At 39.1% G+C, this 19203-nt stretch overlaps 1 protein-coding gene across 4 annotated transcripts in view; it reads left to right on the forward strand.

Moving 5' to 3' along the window:
- Nucleotides 1-19203, forward strand: part of Cfap91 (cilia and flagella associated protein 91) — a 61885-nt gene that overhangs the window by 478 nt on the left and 42204 nt on the right. For 2 of the 4 annotated variants that reach the window (XM_010630020.3, XM_010630019.3), the window contains exons 2-7: nucleotides 2821-2897; nucleotides 3561-3718; nucleotides 4706-4789; nucleotides 6403-6459; nucleotides 12298-12479; nucleotides 18286-18463. In XM_010630020.3, coding sequence (XP_010628322.1) covers nucleotides 2821-2897; nucleotides 3561-3718; nucleotides 4706-4789; nucleotides 6403-6459; nucleotides 12298-12479; nucleotides 18286-18463 — 736 coding nt within the window. Of the gene's footprint in view, nucleotides 1-54; nucleotides 260-1924; nucleotides 1975-2820; nucleotides 2898-3560; nucleotides 3719-4705; nucleotides 4790-6402; nucleotides 6460-12297; nucleotides 12480-18285; nucleotides 18464-19203 lie in introns of those variants that run through there. The other 2 variants (XM_010630021.3, XM_033768165.1) reach the window with 2 other exon arrangements.

The following is a 19203-nucleotide window of genomic DNA, read 5'->3' on the forward strand; positions in this document are numbered from 1 at the left end:
CCGGGTGCGCCTGGCGTCCTGGAGCCCGGGCCCCCTCACCTGGGCGCCTTCCCTCGGAACTTGCTCAGCCCGGAGCGGTCTTCCTCAAGCCTGTCCAGGTGTTTTAATGCCCGGAGGGGTGTGGAATGAGTCACGGACTTGGAGATTCACGTTAGCGTTTCCATGTTCAAACTGCATGAAATGCATAAAATTTCTGCTTATATTCTCTGGGCAACTCCAAATTTAGCATTCTGGGTGAAGAAGTGCCAGTTTATCTCAGGTTTGTTTTCAGTGAGTGGTTTTTTTTTGTGTTTTTTTTTTTTTAACTTTTTCTCATTTATCAAAACTTTGTTCAGAAACTAGGCATGCTGGTTCCTTAGGGCTAGTAAGGTCTCGGTTTTTAAGTGCCCGGATTTTCAATGTGTATTCTCTCTCTTCTGAACCTTAAATGTCTGTTCTATGCATTTTCGTAGGCTTCTTGGACTGCTGTACTGCTGGCACATATACTAGGTCCTCGGTAAATCTTAGCTAACTTACTCAATTTACTGTTATAATAATTGCAACCAGGTGAGCATGATTTTTTCCATATCTGCCCTCTGTAACCTCTGGCTCCTACCTGAGTAATGCACTACTTTCAGCTCTGAAGAGTCCCAGCATCTCCTCTGGATTGGAATCTGTGAGTGCCCCTTTTCTGCATAGGGACCATATAATGGCTGCTTCCATATTGGTGGCTACTGGTTTTCATTATTCGCTCTTGGTTTCGTCTTGTGAAATAAGCCTCATAAACTCCTGTAAGCATATCACCAGGTTGTTTTCAAATGTTATTTGAGAATGAACATAAACATCTTCAGTATGACAAGTAAATAATTTACTATGCCTGTTGTTTCTTTTATCCGGGAGTGTCTTTTTTGCCAAAGGATTGCTGCATGTTTTCATGTCCCCTGGAAAGAACACAAATCTACCTAGCATAGGCCGAAGGAAAGTTTAGGTTGTTCCAGTAAAACGAGCCAGTCTCGCAGTTATTGATGAACAAGAAGCAAAATTCTGACAGGGAAGGTGCTACGACGCTTTCTTTTTTTTGACTGTGTGTGCTTTTGACCTGTTAGGGCTGCCAGATTTAACAAATAAAAATGAAGGGTGCACAGTTAAATTGGAACTTAAGATAAAGAACAAATAAAAATTTTAGTAAAAAATTTTCACCCCAAGAAATATTTAGGACATACCTACATTAAAGAATTGTTAATTGCTTATTTGAAATTCATATTTAGCTAGGCATCCTACATTTTTTACCTGGCAGCTCTAGTTTTCTTTCTGTGCATTTGTTTCCTTTCTGTCTGACAAAAAGCTACATGTGCATGGATTTCTCTTTCTAGTTCAGGAGTTGGAGGGGATTCTTAACACAAGATTACCACCGACTGTACAGAAGGGAGTCTTCATGGATCTTAGCTGAAAATTTAAGTGAGAAATAAGCACGGGTCAGGGTTTCAGCTGACAGAACTGTGGTTGGGTGGGTTTAAGGGGTCAGTGGTATAAATATGAACACCTTTCGAAGTTCTTTTACCCTTCCCAGCAAAGCTCTCTGTGGTCTAGGTTCCTGGCCTTTTATCTTTTATCTTCTTTTCATACTTACTCTGCTTCATTTATTCTGTTCTTTTTCCTCCAGTTATTCCTATAGCTAACTCCTTCACCTTAAGTCTCCTTATCTGTCCCTTCCTCATTGTGGCCTCCCAAATATTTAAAACTGCAACCCAGTTTCCTTTATCTCCTCTTTTTAAAATACACCCTCTAACATATTATACAATTTCTAATTTGTTACTTGTTGTCTGTCCCATGAAGACAGGGTTGGTTCTTTTAAATCTTTTTGTTGCTGTATATATCCCAAGCACCTAGAACACAGTAGCTAGTCAATAAATATTTGTTGAGTGAAAAAAAAAAAAAAAAAAGAAGAAAAAGAAAGAAAGAAAAGCCTGAGCCACTTGCAGCTTTTCAACCTTGGTGGGTATATCAAATTACTATATCCAATAAGTTGTTTTTGTCAGATAACCAAGGCTTTAGGAATTGACTCACATTATCCAAATGACAGTTTGTCACTTTCTATAGAGAAGTACAAGTCACCAAGTTGTCTAGACTAGCTGGTCAGGATATTTGTTTCCCCAGAAATAAGTTGACTGCCTGTGACTTTAGTGTTAAATTGATTTTAATGGTTACACTATTCATCACTATGGATACATTTATTATGCAGATACATGTTACTGTATGTTACTCTTCTGTTGACCTTCAGAGAGAGAACTTAGGGCCATCACCAACATATAGTACTTAAAAAACTTAAAAGCTGAATTCTGAAGATAGTTGGTATTATTTATTTCTTATTACAGAATGACATTTTCTTACCATGCCCCTCCCCAAAAGCAAGCCTTTTGCATCTTCCCGGTACACTAAATATGGGAAATATTGTGCCTCAATTTATTGCTTCTTTCACTTGCAAACAGACATGACGCATATATACCTGGTCTTTCCTCTTGAAGCTACCCAGCTCAGAGAAAAGCTTTTGTTATGGAAGAAGAAAGCATATTTAAGGTATTGTGTTTGAAAACATGCTAGGCTTTCTGCTTGCATTCCAGTCCATAAGCTGACTTTGAATTTGCAAGAAAGAAACTCATCTAGCAGGCTTTCACTGATACATAGGGTAGAGCAACAAGGCCACCAGCTTCTGAAGAGTAGATAGTACCTGAACTTTCTGATTTGGTTTCCAGTTAAGAAATGACATGGTTTTTGCCATTATTCTTATCCTCAGGGTAGATATGCCCTACTCCTTATGGTACTTGATTGTTTGTTTTACAGATCCGCTGTTTATTGTGTCAAGTGAGAAAGACCACACACAGGCACATATACAAGCCACCCTGGCTCGAAGCAGACTGGTATGTCTAATCGTCTACCAAGGTATCCTAGTGGCTTGGGACTATCTAGTACAGCTAGCTGCATTAATCAGATCAGCTGCTCGGTATCTCTCCGCTGGATTTCAGGTTCCACAGGAATAACTTTGCTATGATTACTGGGGAGAGGCATCTTGGGGCCAATTGTGAGGGTTAATTAACTAATAGTGAATAAAAGACCCACAAACTAATTCATTTCAATGGAAATGATATATGCCTTTGTTGAGAGCATTCAAGTAATGTGAAAGAAAGCATAATTAGTATGAAATAATTTTAGCCACAGTCCCTGCCACATAAATAGCTATTGTTGCCAGGCGTGGTGGTGCAAGCCTGTAATCCCAGCACTTGGGAGGCTGACGCAGGAGGATCGCTTCGAGGCCGAGACCGGCCTGGGCTACACAGTGAGTTCCAGAGCAGTCTGAACTACATAGTGAGACCCTGTCTCAACCCCCCGCCAAAAGTTATTGTCACCAGTTTCTCTGGCATACTTTTAGAGATTTTCTATCCATATGACAATAATTCCCCCTTCTCTGCTGTACACTTGCATGCCTTTTTAAGAAAAAGATTTGCAATATAGTTTAAATGCTTTTGAAAGTCTGATGATATAATTTCGTCCTTTTCCTCCCTGCCTCCCTTTCCTAACTTTAGAGGAAAGTTCCCAGGTTTAGAACCATGTTCAGTAACCTGGTACATTATCCAAGATATTCTCTGTGCTGGAGCAAGTCAGATCCAGTCCCCACCTTCATCAGCCGAACATGGAAAGGACATGCAGAGAGACAGGAAAAAGCCCCCTGGCAGCTTGCCCCGTAAGTGTCAGATGATCCAGCTCCTAAAAATACTTCTGTCTTGTCTTTGATGAATGTGTTTTTATTTTTAAAATATTATATTTATTTACTCTGAATGATTTGAAAATGTACAGTTGTAATGCTATACCAGGGCCAAACACTGTCTACATCACTTTTTTTTTTAAATAGCAAACCTCATTAAGGAGCAAAGGTTATACATTTATTGGTTGGTAGAAGTTCTCAAAAGGTTAATGTAATCTATCCATCGATCTATTTACTATTTATATACATCTATCTCTCTACCTATCTAGATATCAGTGCCTGAATTTGTAAATAGAAACACTATTTTTATCAGTGTGTGCTTGTGATATATAATGATTACACTCACCCTGGAGAATTGGAACATAATGTGTTGCATCTCGATCATTTTTACTCCCCCTTCCTCCTTCCCCAGACCTCCTTAGATGCTGGCATTTGTTGTTATTTGCCACCCATGCTAGGGGTGACTGAGTTTTTTATTCTTTGATCCACCTTAGAAATCACAATTGCTCCTTTCTATTAGTGTCTAAAATACTTTTTGAATGCTTACAGCCAGAGCACCTTCAAAAGTAAGTCTTTTGAAACCTTTGTTTTTAATTACATATGACTTCCTATTTAGTATATTAACAAATAATAACATCTTCCAGCCTGGACATAAAAACTATCTTTTGAAACTTTGCTATTCTCGTGTGCTTTCAGTTAAAAGTAGGCATTTTTGTATGTGGGGTTTCCTAAATCTACTCACGCCTCCCTTCCCTTTTTCCCTTACTGCGGTGGGCCCTGATGGCTTGACCTGCAGGAAGTAATCTCAGCTTGTCCAAGATGTGGGCCAGCTGACAGAGACTGTAGGAGACTTTGTTGTTAATATGATGTGCTCCATGTGTCTCCTCCTACGCACCCATAGAAATATTAAGTACAAACTATATGTGAAATAATAGGCTTTAATAATGTTTTCCTGCTTTGTTTTAGAACTGACACTTCTTTTCAGATGCCTAAAAAAATTGATGAAGACCCTGAAATCACTGGAAAGAATCGCTATAAATACTTTGACAGGTAGACAGTAATGACTAGAGAGCATGTGAGCGCTGATATTGTTTGGAAAAAAAACTGCAATAGCAATAACAGCTATAATTTTGAAATGCATGCCGTATCCCAGGCACCATTTTAAGTGCTTTACTTATGTGTGGTCTACTCTATACAACAGAAATGTTCTAGAGGATATATATTTTCCCTATTTTACCAATAGTGAAGCTGAAATTGGGAAGGAAAGTAGATTGCTTAGAATCATGTAAGTTAGCAAGTGGCAGAGCTAGGATTCCAACTGAGCATGCCTTAACTTTAGAAGTACTGATTACAGCTAAGAATGTATATCTGACAACAAAATAAGGCCCTCAAATGAGGTGACACATAGAAAAGATGTCACAAAAACACAGAGCAGGGAAGATTGTTAAAAACTGTTCAGATGGGCAATATTTGGTTGCTTTGTATGAATGTTGCCAAAGCCAACACATCAAAAGATTCACTTTATTTCATTTGTGACTAATATGCATCTGGCAATCTTATATCCAAATCAAGTTAAAGTTTTCCTATGAGTTTTACGTTGGTTAGAAAAAGTCTTGACCCCACATCTGCATAAGCTTCCTTGAGAAAGTAACTTTCTAATACACATTACTATTTATGAGTCACCACCTTATGGAATTTTTTGATGCTGACTTTTTCAGAAAAATGTTAAATTCTTAACTACAGCGTACTACATTTCTAAGCTCTTGAGGGGAAGCTTTAAACTCAACCACTGGGAATTTCAAAATGTCTCCGGGAACTTGAGGTGTTGCTGGGAACTAACTAATGGCCAGCAGAAGCCTCTTTAGAGCAGTTCCTCTGGGTCGAGGATGTAGCTCAGTGGCACCACACCTGCCTCAAAAGAGCAAGGTCCTGAGTTCGATCCCTGGTACTGAAAATGAAAAAAAAAATCAGGGCTGGGGATTCAGCTCAGTGGCACCAGAACTTCCTGGCAAGCACAAGGTCCTGAGTCTGATTCCTGGTACCAAATTAATTCATTAATTAACTAATGATAATAGAGCAGTTTCTGAAAGTGTGTCTTGTCTGCCATCTGCAGAGAAGGTACTGGTGTGCTTATCAAGAAGATTCATTGTCTCCACCATGCATCTTCCAAATCTCCTGGACCAGGCCTAAGAATTTGCATTTTATTTTTTAATTTTTGTTTTGTTTTTGAGACAGGGTCTCATATGTAGTTGAGACTGACCTGGAGCTCACTATGTAGCCACACTGGTCTCGAACTCACAGTGATCCTCCTGCCTCAGCCTCCCAAGTGCTGGGATTACAGGCATGCGCTACCATGCCTGGCAAGAATTTGCATTTTATTTTATTTATTTTTTTATTTATTTATTTTTGGTACCGGGGATTAAACTCGGGTCCTTGCGCTTGCAAGGCAGGCCACCAAACTGCTGAGCTAAATCCCTTGCCCAAGAATTTGCATTTTAAACAAGAACTTCCACCAATGGTTTTGTGTATATATAAAGATCTGAGTATTAGTATACAGCATACTTAAGCTCATTGATTTTAAGGAATAAATATTAAATTTAGAAGAAAGCTTCGCGTACACCAGTGCAAAACTCTGACACATGTATGTTTTCTTTTCCTCCCAGGCCTTTCCTGCCATTTGTTCAACAGATGCCACTCAATGTTCTTTTTGCAGCAGCCAAGTAAGTGGCTATTGTTTCAATACTCTTTTTACAATTTATTACTTGCTTTGCTTTCAGAAGATAAGTCTTTAAATCTGTATTTTCAAACTGTGGACCACAAAGCGTTAGAAGGTAAACAAGAACCTCCCGTCTCCCTTCAGTAATACTAAAATTTGAGTATTGCTAATGCACAGGACATTTGTATGTTTCTGTTTGTTTGTTCTGTTTTGTTTTTTTTGTACATAGGGATCGAACTCAGGTCCTTGTGCTTGCCAGGCAGGCGGCGGAACCACTGAGCTAAATCCCCGGCCCTTGTGTGTTTCTTAGTATAAATTGTTTTAGTCTGTGCTGCTATAACAAAATGATAAATGTTCACGTCTCACAGTTCTGGAGGCTAGGAAGTCCTACATCGAAGCACTGGGACTCGGGGTCTGGGGAGGGCTTCTTGGCATGTCCTCGCCTGGCTGAAGGGATGAATACTATGTTCTCACACGGGAGAAAGGCAAAAGAGGCCTACTGGTGACCTTCCGATCTTTTGTAAAACACCAATCCATTCGTGAGGGCGTATCGCTCCCCATGAAGGCGCCACTAAAATGGGGCAAAGCTTCACTATGAATTTCAGAAGGGACACATGTTCAGACCATGGCAGTTGTGGCTAAGAAAAAAGTTGGAAAATGCTTCCAGTGCCCTCTTTCCTTCCCTGAAGCACACTCTATTTGATGTCAGCTCTTCAGACTTTTACTGGAAAAACTAAACAGTCATGACCTGTTCTGAGGATGCTAGAATTTTATGAGCTAGTAATCGTCTGACTTATACAAGGCAGTGTGGTACACGAAGATGAACGGAACGTGGGTTCTACTACACAAAGGAAGGAAGAGTGGCGAGAGGGACAAACGGTGCCAGGGCTGCTCTGGGACAACTATCTTTAATTTTAGGGCAGCACAGCATTTCTTGAAAAAAATCTAGTTTTTGCTATATTCTTTTTGTGTTAATATAACTTGATACTGTACTTTGATAGGAGGAAAAAAACTTCAAGGAGTCATGGAATGATGAGGAAAAGACTTTTTTAAAGGTCTCAAGTTCTGCGAAGAAATGTGTTTTGGGCTGGGTTTCAAGCATACATTTAAAGGAAACTGTTATTCCTAACCATATAGGACACCATGTGACCTGGACGTATGTTACTGAATGTCTGTAACCCTCAAAATAAATGCCAGTTATGATCCCACTTCTTCCATGAATTTTTAAGACTGTGAGATGGAGAACAGACGCCCCTTTCTTCCCAGACGGAGCAGCTCCGTGAGGTGCCAGTTTGCCAGGGACAGCTGCAGACTTATATTCTAGAAAAGCTTCCTGTGAGCCAGGGAGGAGCTGTCAGATAGGTTGTAGTTCTTTAAAAGCAGACTCACTGCATCATGGAATTTGGAGGTCGTAGACACCAGGGTTTTTACATATGGTCTCACTAATGATAGTGAGCTCAAGGCTTGCTGTGATTAACACTGTCCCTCCTTCTGTTTTTCCTTCCTAAGTAATGGGACATAAGGGATAAAGATTTTTCTCCCAGGCTTAAGCCATGGCATTTGACATCCTAGATAGTCTCTGTCTCTCTTAGAAATGTTTAAAGAATGGAGCAGTTTTTTCGAATGACATCGACTAGAGTTCTGGCAACTAGAGGTTCTGAGCAGTAAGGAATCCCCACCTCGTGTTAGCAGCTGGTTTCCTCCATCCACAGCCTCTTCACGGCTGGCGTATCTGGATTCTGTGCAAACATCTTGGGATTGAGAATAAAAAGTTCATACTTAAAAACATGCAGCGAATTTATAATAACAATATTATTCGCTGGGTCTGGGAAGCAGGAAAATGGAGGAAGACAGTGGGAGTGGTGCGTGGCGCTGGGGTGGGCTCCTGGTGCCTGCACTGTGCAGGGGGAGGGAACAGAGGTGCCGTGGCCTCGGTCAGGACTCCCAGGCCAGAGCGCATATCCACAGGGTGACACAGCCGAGACACAGCAGGGGTCGAGCCAAACCCCAGCAGAGGTGCAGTTTCCTGGGCCTCAGTCCGGATGAAACTTGGGGAGGAGGGGGAGAAGGAGTCATTGCTCCTTCTCATTCATATTTTATTCTTCTCTAAAGCCATCTGAAATGGAGAAAAAAGGGTAGGCTGGAGAAAGTAAAGAGTCATAGGACATTGTGGATTAAGTTACAGTAGGTGCTATGTCCTCTTTTGCATCCTTTTCTTGGACCTTCCTAAAAAGATACCAAGCCCTATGTTTATAGCAGCACAGTTTGTAATAGCTAAAACTTGAAACAGCCCATTTGCCCTTAAGTTGGAGACTGGATAAAGAAGATGTGGTTTTTCTATAAAATGGAATACTACTCAGCCATAAAGAATGAGAAATTAGATTCATCCATAGGAAAATGGATACATATTGAGGATATACTCCTAAGTGAAATAAATAAGTCACACGTGTAAATACTGAATAGTTTCTCTGGTGTGAATAAACTATAATAGTACATAAGATCCTAATGCGATAGTTGACAATGTGAAATAGGAAGAAAAGGGATAAAGGTGTAGGAAAAGTGGGAAGGGTAGGGGAAAGGTAATAAGGGAAAAGGAAAAAATATGAAAAAATGGAAATGAAGTGTTTGTAAAGGGGGAGGGAGGAGGGGTAAAAGGGCAGGGACAAGGGGAAAAAATGAGAACCAAGACCTGTCATGTAAAGGTACAAGATCCCAATGATGAATGTAACTGTACTGTATTCCTAAAATGTACCAATAAACTCAATGAGAGAGGGAAAAATAAAAAGATACCAAGCCGCCAGGAAAACTTATCAGAAGAATGTACTGGGCCTAATCATAATAAAAGTACATTGGATTAGATAGTTTGAATAAGGATTTACTTTGCAAAAACAATTTATTCTTTTGATTAAAGCTAACAGTATAATAATATAATAAACTGAGCCAGGTGTGGTGGCACACGCCTGTAATCCCAGCACTCAGGAGGCTGAGGCAGGAGGATCACTGTGAGTTTGAGACCGGCCTGGGCTACATAGCGAGTTCCAGGTCAGTCTCAACTAAATAGTGAGACACTGTCTCAACCACCCCCCCCTGCAAAATAATAATATAATAAACTTCCATGTAATTTGGATGATATAGAGCTGATCTGAAGTTATTTTCTAAACTAGTATTTAGTTAGTTTGTTTGTTTTAGTATTGGGGATTCAAACCTGCGCCTTTACCGGGAGCTACATCCCAATCTCTCACCCTTTATTTTTATTTTGGTCTTGCAAAATCACTGAGTTGCCCTGACTGGGCTCCATCTTGTGACCCTCCTGTCTCAGCCTCCCTGAATGTTGGCATTACAGGTGTGCATCATGGCACTGGCTTCAAATAAAATTTTACTGTAAAATAATTTCTGCTGAAAACATACGAAGCTATGAATACCTATGTTGCCTACATGTGTTGGAAATTCAGAAGAATTGCTTGAAAAGTGATTTCAACACCAGCGAGAGTTCAACATTAAAAATAATTCAAAGTGCTTTTTCCATCACAGATTGACCCTCCGCACGAATACTTCCTTCTAACTGACTTGAAGTGCATTTTCCTTAGAGTTAAGCTGTTGAATATGCTGTGCTGATAAATAAGTACCTCCCCTTGCCTTATTTTTTAGAGCAGAAACATATCTTTTTTTTTTTTCCCCCCCTTTATCCTTTCTCCCTTAGTGCTGGGAATCCAGCCCAGGGCCAGATAAATGCTCTACCATTGAGCTGTACCTCCAGTCCCTGGCTCTTCTTGTTAGTTAGTTATTATCAGTGTAATTAAACCAGTTCTTCTACCATATAGGAAAAAAAAAATCTAAAAAATCTGAAAAAATGTTCCCCCATCATGGCTTCAGTATAAAGCACTGTGGATGAAGGTAGTTGTCAGGGTTAGCTGCAAGAGTTTGGGTGTTCTCTATTTTTTTGAGGGGAAAAGATGTTTCAAAATTTTATGGGCACCTTTCCCCCCTTTTATGGCGATCTAATTGCATTGGTTAAAAAGCAGCTAACCAGTTCTCTAGAATATGCTCTCTAGCCAATTCTAACTGTTTAAATGCTACAGATGGACAAGCTGATTGTTTGAACCAAAATGGGAACGTCAACAAACATCACAGCCCTCGCTAATAACATTGTGACTTTGCTGTCAAGTGTAGATTCCCCACTTCAACAAAAGCTTGTGACCATTTTGTATGGCTTGTTTGGAAACTTCTGTAAATTTTATGTTTTAGTAAGATATTTTTTGTTATTCTAAAAAAATGAAAGTGGCTATATTGATTTTCTTTCTTAATACACACATGATAAAAAAATTTAGAAAGCAGTAAATAAATTCTGCAACATTGAATTATGGGCATATTTGAGTGTTCATAAATACAGATTACATTATTCCTCTACATAGTCACATAAATTCCCTTATGGGTGTGTCATACTTTTAACTATTCTTCTATTGCTTGTGACAGTTTAAATTTCTAATTTACTTGTATATGAGACTCTGTGAACATGCATTCATATGTGATATTTCACACTGTCCAATCATTTCCTAGAGGAAATTCTCAGGAGTATAATGCAAGGGCTAATGGTATTTAAAGGTTTTATATCTATTAAGCTGGTTGTATTTCCATCAATAGTGATAATGCCTGATTTCTCACAACTTCATCAATGCTTTCCATCGTTTAAATGAAAGTGTAAAATAATATCTTTCTGTTTAAATTTTCTTTGATTATGAGTTATATTCACCATCTTTTTGTATGTTTGCTAGAATTTTTACCTTTTGCTTTTTGATTGTCCTCTATCCACTTTTTGTGTAGTAGTAAGTTTTCTTATTGATTTACAAAGGTATTTTTTACTATAGAAAGGCTATTTTATTATCATATTCATTGCAAAAGTCTATTTCCAAGTTTGTCATCCACTTTTTTAAATGGTTTGTGATATTTTGAGGTAGACTTACCTTCTGTTGATCATTTCTTCTAGTTTCTAGCTTTCAAGCCACACTTTAAAAGGCCTGTACTAGGGGACGATGTAAACACTTAAAGCCAGGTGTGCCGGCACACTGTGTAATCCCAGCACTCTGATGGGTTGAGGCTGGAGGATCACAAGCTGGAGCCCAGCCTGGGCAACTTTGAGACATGGCGAGAGCTGAGACTATGGCTCAACAGGAAGGCCCTGAGTTTAACCCAGCCCAACCCCACGCAAACCGAAACAGAACAAAATACAAATGAAAACCTTACGTAGGCTTTCTATTAGTGCTTTTGTAGTCTAACTCTTACGTTGATACTTTTTAATGACCTGGTATTGATTTCTGTATGAGGGACAAGGTAATTGTCCTACATGTTAACCGAGTTATCTCCGTATTAATTGTTAAGTCATCTACGCAGAGATAGGAGGCAGGCTAGCCTGTTTGCTTGCCTCCTTCCTTCACAGAAAACATCTCCCCTCTTTCCTCTGCCTGCATTCCATAACTAATATTTGATGTGCAACTCAACGTAGAGGAGAAACCAGGGAATGTCATAATTCTGAATAGGGCCAGAAGTGCTATCCAGGGCCCTCCAACCTCTATACCTTGTCTAAAGAAGCACAGATACATAGGCCCTTTTGGGAGTAGAATATGGTATTTATTCCCACTCAGTTCCTTGGCCGAAGTGAGAATAATAAGGTCATTCTGTTGAGATCTGGGGCACAGTCCTGGTTACACTGGATTCATATCTCCGCCTATCAGCATGTAAAGGGGGAACAGGCTTTAAGAAGCTCCCGGATTTGTTCTACATGAGCATGTAATATTTTAAGTGGTCACACCAAGTTTCAACTTTTTAACTACTTTTCCCCTTTTAGGATGGAACCCTATGCTTTTCCTCCTGCTTCTTCTAAGTGCCCACCCATTCCTTCAAAGTCTACCGTGGCTACTCAGACTGATTATCGGGACGCTGATGTTCAGACTGATCCGTATTCTCCAGAGTATGTAGTATGTCAGAACACTCTTCCCGAGCTCCTGACCCTGGCCACTCTGACGTGGGGTGAGTCAGTGATTTTCCTGAATATTTGCGGTGTCAGTACTAATAGCCATGCACGTTTCCCAGCTCTTGGAGATGACGCACATACGGGCAACTCTTGTTTACCGGGAAAAGAGATAACTCCCAGGTTGGGAGAAAATATTTACAAGTCACACGTTGGATAAATTGCGAATATCCAAAATACACAAGGAATTCAACCTACTCAGTAACAAATAAAACCCTATTAACAATGAGCAAAGAACCAGAGCCAGCATTTCTCAAAAAGAAACATACAAATGGTCAACAGTTACGTGCAAAAGTGGAGAATTCCAGCGGGTAATGTAAAGAGGTAGAACAAAATAAATGAAGAGTTATGAGAAGAGAATTATAAACTCTGGAACTTGAGAGTAGAAGGAGTGGTAGAGAAGCAATGCAAGAAAAGATAATGGCGAATGATTTCCCAAAACTGAAGAAAGGCATAAGATCTCATAAAGAAAAAATTCCATTGAGTATGAAATATGATAAACTTTAAAAAATTCAAACCTACCAAGAAAAGGAACAGCAACAAAGCATGAAAATGAAAGCATTAGAGAGAAAGTGCAGATTATTCACAAAGAAAAAAAATTGCTATTTTGTAGTGTAATTTTTAAGGAACTGGTGGGAAGATAATTTCAAACCTAGCATTTTTTTCACCAGCACCCTATTATTAAGGAATGAAGAGGAGATGAAGGGAGGGCAGAGGTAAGGGGAAAAAAATGAGAATCAAGACTTGCCATGTAAAGGTACATGATCCCAACAATGAATGTAACTGTACTGTATCCCTAAATGTACCAATAAACTCAATAAAAAAAAAATAAAAAAAATAAAATAACAAAAAAAAAAGTATCTGTATCATCGGATAATATAAAAATTAAATAATTTACTTACGTAATGTACTTATATCTACAACCCAGAAATTTTATTCCTAGCTAAATACCAAAGAAAAATGAATGCATAATTGTACTAACCAAAATGCTTGTGTGTTCACCAAAAGATATGTACAAAAATGTTTGTGGTGGCACCATGTGTGATAATGCCAAACTGAAAATACCCTAAATGTCCAACAACCATAGACTGGATAAAGGGTACATATATAGTAGATTTACACAGTGGACAACTATATAGTCATGAAAATGCAATATGTAACCACCAGGTGAATCTTACAAATATGGTGCTAAACAAAAGAAGCTCAAATAGAAAAGGGCACCTACATTGCACTTCCACGTGCATAAAACCAAGCCAATTGGAACTGAATTAATTTGTTAAGCATGAGAACGGATCTGCTGGGGCAGACAGAGACTGGGAGGAGAGTCTGAAGGGCATCATGATGCCCTGCTAATGTTCTCTTCCTTGATCTGGGTGACGGCTCTGCAGGATCCTCATTTTTGTATCTTTCTTTGCACACTGCCTGCATCAAAAATGTTTACATAAAGGTAAGTGAGAAATAACGACAGTGAAAAAAGATGACAGTAAGCACAAAAATGGAGTTTGCTATCTGCTAAGAACTGGCAAGTGCTTTACATTTTTAACTTTTAATCCTCACTTTTTAAGTGAAAAAAAATGTTAAAATCAGAGATTAATAATATAAAACTTTAAAAAACAAAAGAAATGAGTCATTAGGACTGTAAAGTTCATTTTTGAATAAAGATTTATAATATATCGAGCCTTTTGTAGAAAGGCAGGGTCAAGAAAAGGAAGATGCAAATAAAGACTATTAGGTTGGAAAGAGAGCTATAACCACAGAGTAAACAGTGTAAAAAATTGAAGAAAATGCTAGGAATATCTTTTGCCCTACATTGAAAAACTTAGATAAATTACACCATTTTTAAAGAAAATATAGTGATGAAATTGGTTTCAAGAATAGAAGAGTAACTATAAAGATTATTTGGTAAAAAGAAAATATTTTTGAGAGTACCAACTAGGCCTAAGTAGGTTTAAAAATAAGCTTACCACTCCTTCAAGAAACATGTAAACTCCATTTTTTGCAAATTCTTTCAGCTAAGTGAGAAGAAAAGGTTAATTTATTCATTTTATGCAGCTAGTATGGATTTTATTTGAAAACTATATAAGGGCAGTACTAAAAAGGAAACTTGTAGGACAGTCTTACACGTGAAGAAATATGCAATAATTTTAAATAAGAAACCAGCTATCAAATTCTGCTATATTTTGAAAGGATGATATCATAACCAAGTGGGTTAATTAAATTTACCTTTTTTTTCTGGTATCGGGGACTCGAACTCGGCTCCTTGTGCTTTTGAGGCAGATGGCAGAACCACTGAACTAAATCCATGGTCCTGTAGTTTACCACTTTTTCAGAAAATATAGCAAAAATGCTTCATAGATACAGAAAATATATTTGATGATATTCAATATCCATTCATGATACAAACCTGAAATAAAGAAGGAGCAGAAAGAAATTTAAGAAACATGATACACAATATCTACAATGACCTTCAGTGAACCGAAACCCCCAGGTGGAACTCTAAAGCCTTAGCCTTAAAGAACAGAAAGACAGGATCCACTACTCACTCGTCTTGTTTGAAAGTAGAGAGCAGATCCTCGCCCTCATTCATGCTGAGCTGTGATCCCTCTTCATCTAGGAGAGTAGGAAGTATGCGTTTGAGGAGGTAGGTGTCTCTGGCATGTGGCAGTCACGCGGATGGGCCGCAGGGTGTGGCTGTGTGGGGCTGGCCTTAAAGTAAACACGGTCTTCCCCATCTGGCAACTGCACAAGTGTTGAGAAACGCCAAGTAAGGGCATTAAGGGGAGAGAGAAATACGATTTATGAAGGTTAGAAAGGAGCAGTAGAATCTTTATTTACAGATAACATGCTCATGTAGAAAACTTAACGAAATAAATTATCAGAGCTTCGAAGAGAGTTCCACAAGGTAGCTGTTTATGAAGTTAACACAGCTAAGTCAGTAATTTTCCTGTATGAGTAATATCTAATTAGCAAAATTATTGGAAAAAATCACATTCTTGTTTTTGATAAATATTAAAGTACCTAGGGAATCAATAAACACATATGCAAGGCATTTATAAAGAAGATTATTGTTCTTTAAGAACATAAAGATTTGATTAAAACAGAAATACACTGTGTTTGTGAATGGGAAAACTTGTGCTTGAATAGATATGATTTCTTCCCCAAATAAATAATGCCTTCAAGGAAGTCATCGGAATTCCTACTTCCAGTGTTTCTATTCCTGTGTAAATTTTTCTTCTTCTTTCCCCAAATTATACCAAAATCACAAAGACAACGAAACTCCCACAAACTCCATCTTCAGTGAAAGCTACGTAATTTATGAGGTATTAAATATCTGTAAGGACTTCAAATGCAGTTGAGATGAGGCAGAAGCAACGTGGGAGGGAGTGAGGAAGCACGGACCGGGAGGAAACATTGGGTGCTCGCAGAAGGCCCGAGTGAAAATACACTTCCTGAGCGTAAATTTGGCAGAATCCAGAATTAACAGTGATCATATTTTGTGCTCTAGCCGCCAGACTCTAGCACTTACTCAACTAAGAATCCTAGAGAAACTCACATATGGGCACCACCAGACCAGTCCAGGGCTGTTTGTTGCAACATTCTCTGTACTCAAAAAATCAGTATTGACCACCTGAGAAGACAGCTGACAATGTAACAGAGCCCGGGCTCTCCGAATCAGTTCGGTCCCCTCCCCAAAACGGAGCAACTTTCAGAAGGACGCATATAGTACAATGCTGTGTTTACAAATAGAAGTAAAAATAATATTGTTTTTTGTTTTATACAGTTCATTTATGGCCCACATCTGAACTGAGTCTGGTTTCTAGTTGATGTTTGTTTTTATCAGAGGAGTTCACTGCAGTGCATTAGACCAGAGCTTGGGCTGACATGTTCAGACCCCGATTTCCATCTTTTACCAGCTGGGATTTTGTGCAAGCCTTATTCCACCTCTTAGCCCTGAGTCTCTTACTTTGTAAAATAGTAACAATTTTATTTATGTGATACCAATATGTTGAAGGTTTACATAAATTAGAGGAGTGCTTGACATATTTTTAGTGCTTAAGAAATGCATGTTTTATTATTATAAATTGTGAATACATAAATCTGTATATAACATGTTAAGACTGAATGGAAGAGCCCCAAATTCCTTTTTTATGTTTTAGTTTGGGAGAGGGAAGAAGGCAGTAGGTTTCAGTATGGTTCAAAGGAACATAAACTTTCTTTTTTTTAATTAATTCATTTTTTTTTTTTTGAGAAACGATCTTACTCTGTAGTTGTCTGGCTTCACTATGTAGCCCAGGCTGAACTTGAACTTGAGGAGATCCTCCTGCCTCAGCCTCCTGAGTGCACTATCACACCGGGATTTAAACTTTCTTTTCAATGTTTTAATTTCTTGTGTTAAAAAAGGTAAAGTGTAGAAGGAAGGGCAGGGACAAGGGGAAAAAATGAGAACCAAGACCTGTCATGTAAAGGTACTAGATCCCAATGATGAATGTAACTGCACTGTATACCTAAAATGTACCAATAAACTCAATTAAAAAAAACGTAAAGTGTAAATGACAAAATATGTCTGCAATTGTTAAATCTGAGTATTTGTGATTTTATTTTCATACTTTTAATTTTTTAGTTACTAAAAAACCCCAAATTCACAAAATTATATACATTTACGTGAATATGTATATACATGATTTTGCATATATATACTATATATGTACATATGTATGAATTGATAGTATTCCCATTAGATGCCCATTGTGATTGTTTCTGGGATGGTGGTCAGAAAGAGAGGGTAGTAGAACTTTAGCTTTTTTTTCTGATGTTCCTATTTTAAAAGCAAGATAGTTAATCCATATATTATTTTTTTTAAGTATAAATATAGCAAAAGATTTGAATTTTAAAAGATTAAAATTCAAAAAATTTTAGAAGTAGCTTATTATTATGTAGTAGAAATATAGCTTATTTGTACTTTCCCATATAATTCTTTTAAAATGAAAATAAAGATTGTTGTGTTGCGGCTCAGTGATCAAATGGGAGGTTTGTTCTGGCCCCATTTGCTTTACTGACCCTTGGTCCAGGGGATGGGACAGTACGTCAAGGCCGTGTTCAGAGGTGTGGCCCTCCGAGTGAGCTGTAAGAAGAGTCACGTCTCAGGCAGCACCTATAAGCAGGTCAGGAGACAGAGCCAGTGGCCCAACCGCCTGCCTGACTTGGGGGCCATGATGTCCTTGAACTCACACTTGGAAGGGAGAGAAGCCCTAAATTGAGCCTTCATTGTGGGGGACAAATTGCAGTATGATCAGTTCTCAGACAATGACTATTCCTTCATTTTCTTTTATTTAAATCTGGGCTGGGGGTTTGGCTCAGTGGTGCCACTGCCTGCCTCGCAAATGCAAAGGCCTGAGTTTGATCCCCAGTACCAAAAAACAACAGCCATAAAACAAATCTGCTTTTTACCTTTGTCCAATAAATCCCCTAAACTCTCCCCCGATACATACCTGGATGTTTGCTATTCTTTGCATTTCAAAATACAGATTTGTCCAGTAGGGGACATTGCAAGGTCTGATCATTCAGCTCACTGATATCCCTCCCACACTTTGTAGTATCTGACATGCAGGTGACATCTGAAGGGCCAGGTACCAGCAAGAGGCAGCGCAGGGCACGGACCTCGCCCGTGTGAGATGCGTCTGAAGGATGTCTTGTAGTGTCACTGTGTCGTGTCACAGCCCTTGAAAGTTAGGGAAGCAGATGGGACCTGACTGGCGGTACATGGGCTGGCCATTTGTCCCTAAGGCGTGACATTTCATCCTCTAGGCCGAGGTCTCCCAGCAGGATTGGCTGAGGTGGAGATGATAGAACGAGCCCGGGAAAAGCGTGCCTGGGAAGCCACTCTGCCCCCTCTGAGTGACGGCTCCCAGTTTGAGAAGAGGAGGAAGATGATGGACGCAATGGAGAGGAAAGAATGGGCCTTCAGAGAGCAGGAGATTGAAAAGTAAGTTCTCTACTATCTGGTCAGCTGTTCCTGTACAGTGTATCTCCGTCTCCGTCTCTGTCTGTCTATCTAGCTATGATTTCTGCTAGTGTCTGGGTTCAAAATCGATCTTCAACTTGTAGTAGTAGGAAATAGGGGTCTTTCAGAAACATATATATAATATAATATATATTATATGTAATGTAATAGCTAACATGTAATACAGGAGCTCTCTATAATTTTCTTTCCAATAACGTGGAAAGATAATGGTGCTCTCCTGGTGTGTGAAGTTCACCATGGGACCCAGATTTTGGCAGTCCCTCCAGCGCACCTCTGAATTGGTCCCCCTTTTTTCCTTTAGCATCTGTCTAGTTTGTCACAGGACCCCACTGACTTCTGCACACCATCTTTGAGACTGTTCCTTTTTGTTCATTCCCAGTACTGCTGTCCTTAGGCCTCGGCCCCTTCGTAACCAGCCTCCTAGCTAGTCCTTCCCCTTGTTCCCTGGCACTGGGTTTGCAGTCAGGACACCCAGCTTCTACTGAGACTACAGGGTATTTCCATCTAAAAGGCGAATGGGGGATTTCTTCCATTAAGAGATGATCTTGTATGACCAATATGCTAAACCACTTCTACTTCAGTTTTCAATCGTTTTTTTTTTTTTTTTTTTGAGTTTATTGGTACATTTAGGGATACAGTACAGTTACATTCATTGTTGGGATCATGTACCTTTACATGGCAAGTCTTGATTCTCATTTTTT

Source organism: Fukomys damarensis, unplaced genomic scaffold, assembly GCF_012274545.1.
Source record: "Fukomys damarensis isolate Sample0158 unplaced genomic scaffold, DMR_v1.0_HiC HiC_scaffold_24, whole genome shotgun sequence".
NCBI classification, from domain to species: Eukaryota; Metazoa; Chordata; class Mammalia; order Rodentia; family Bathyergidae; genus Fukomys; species Fukomys damarensis.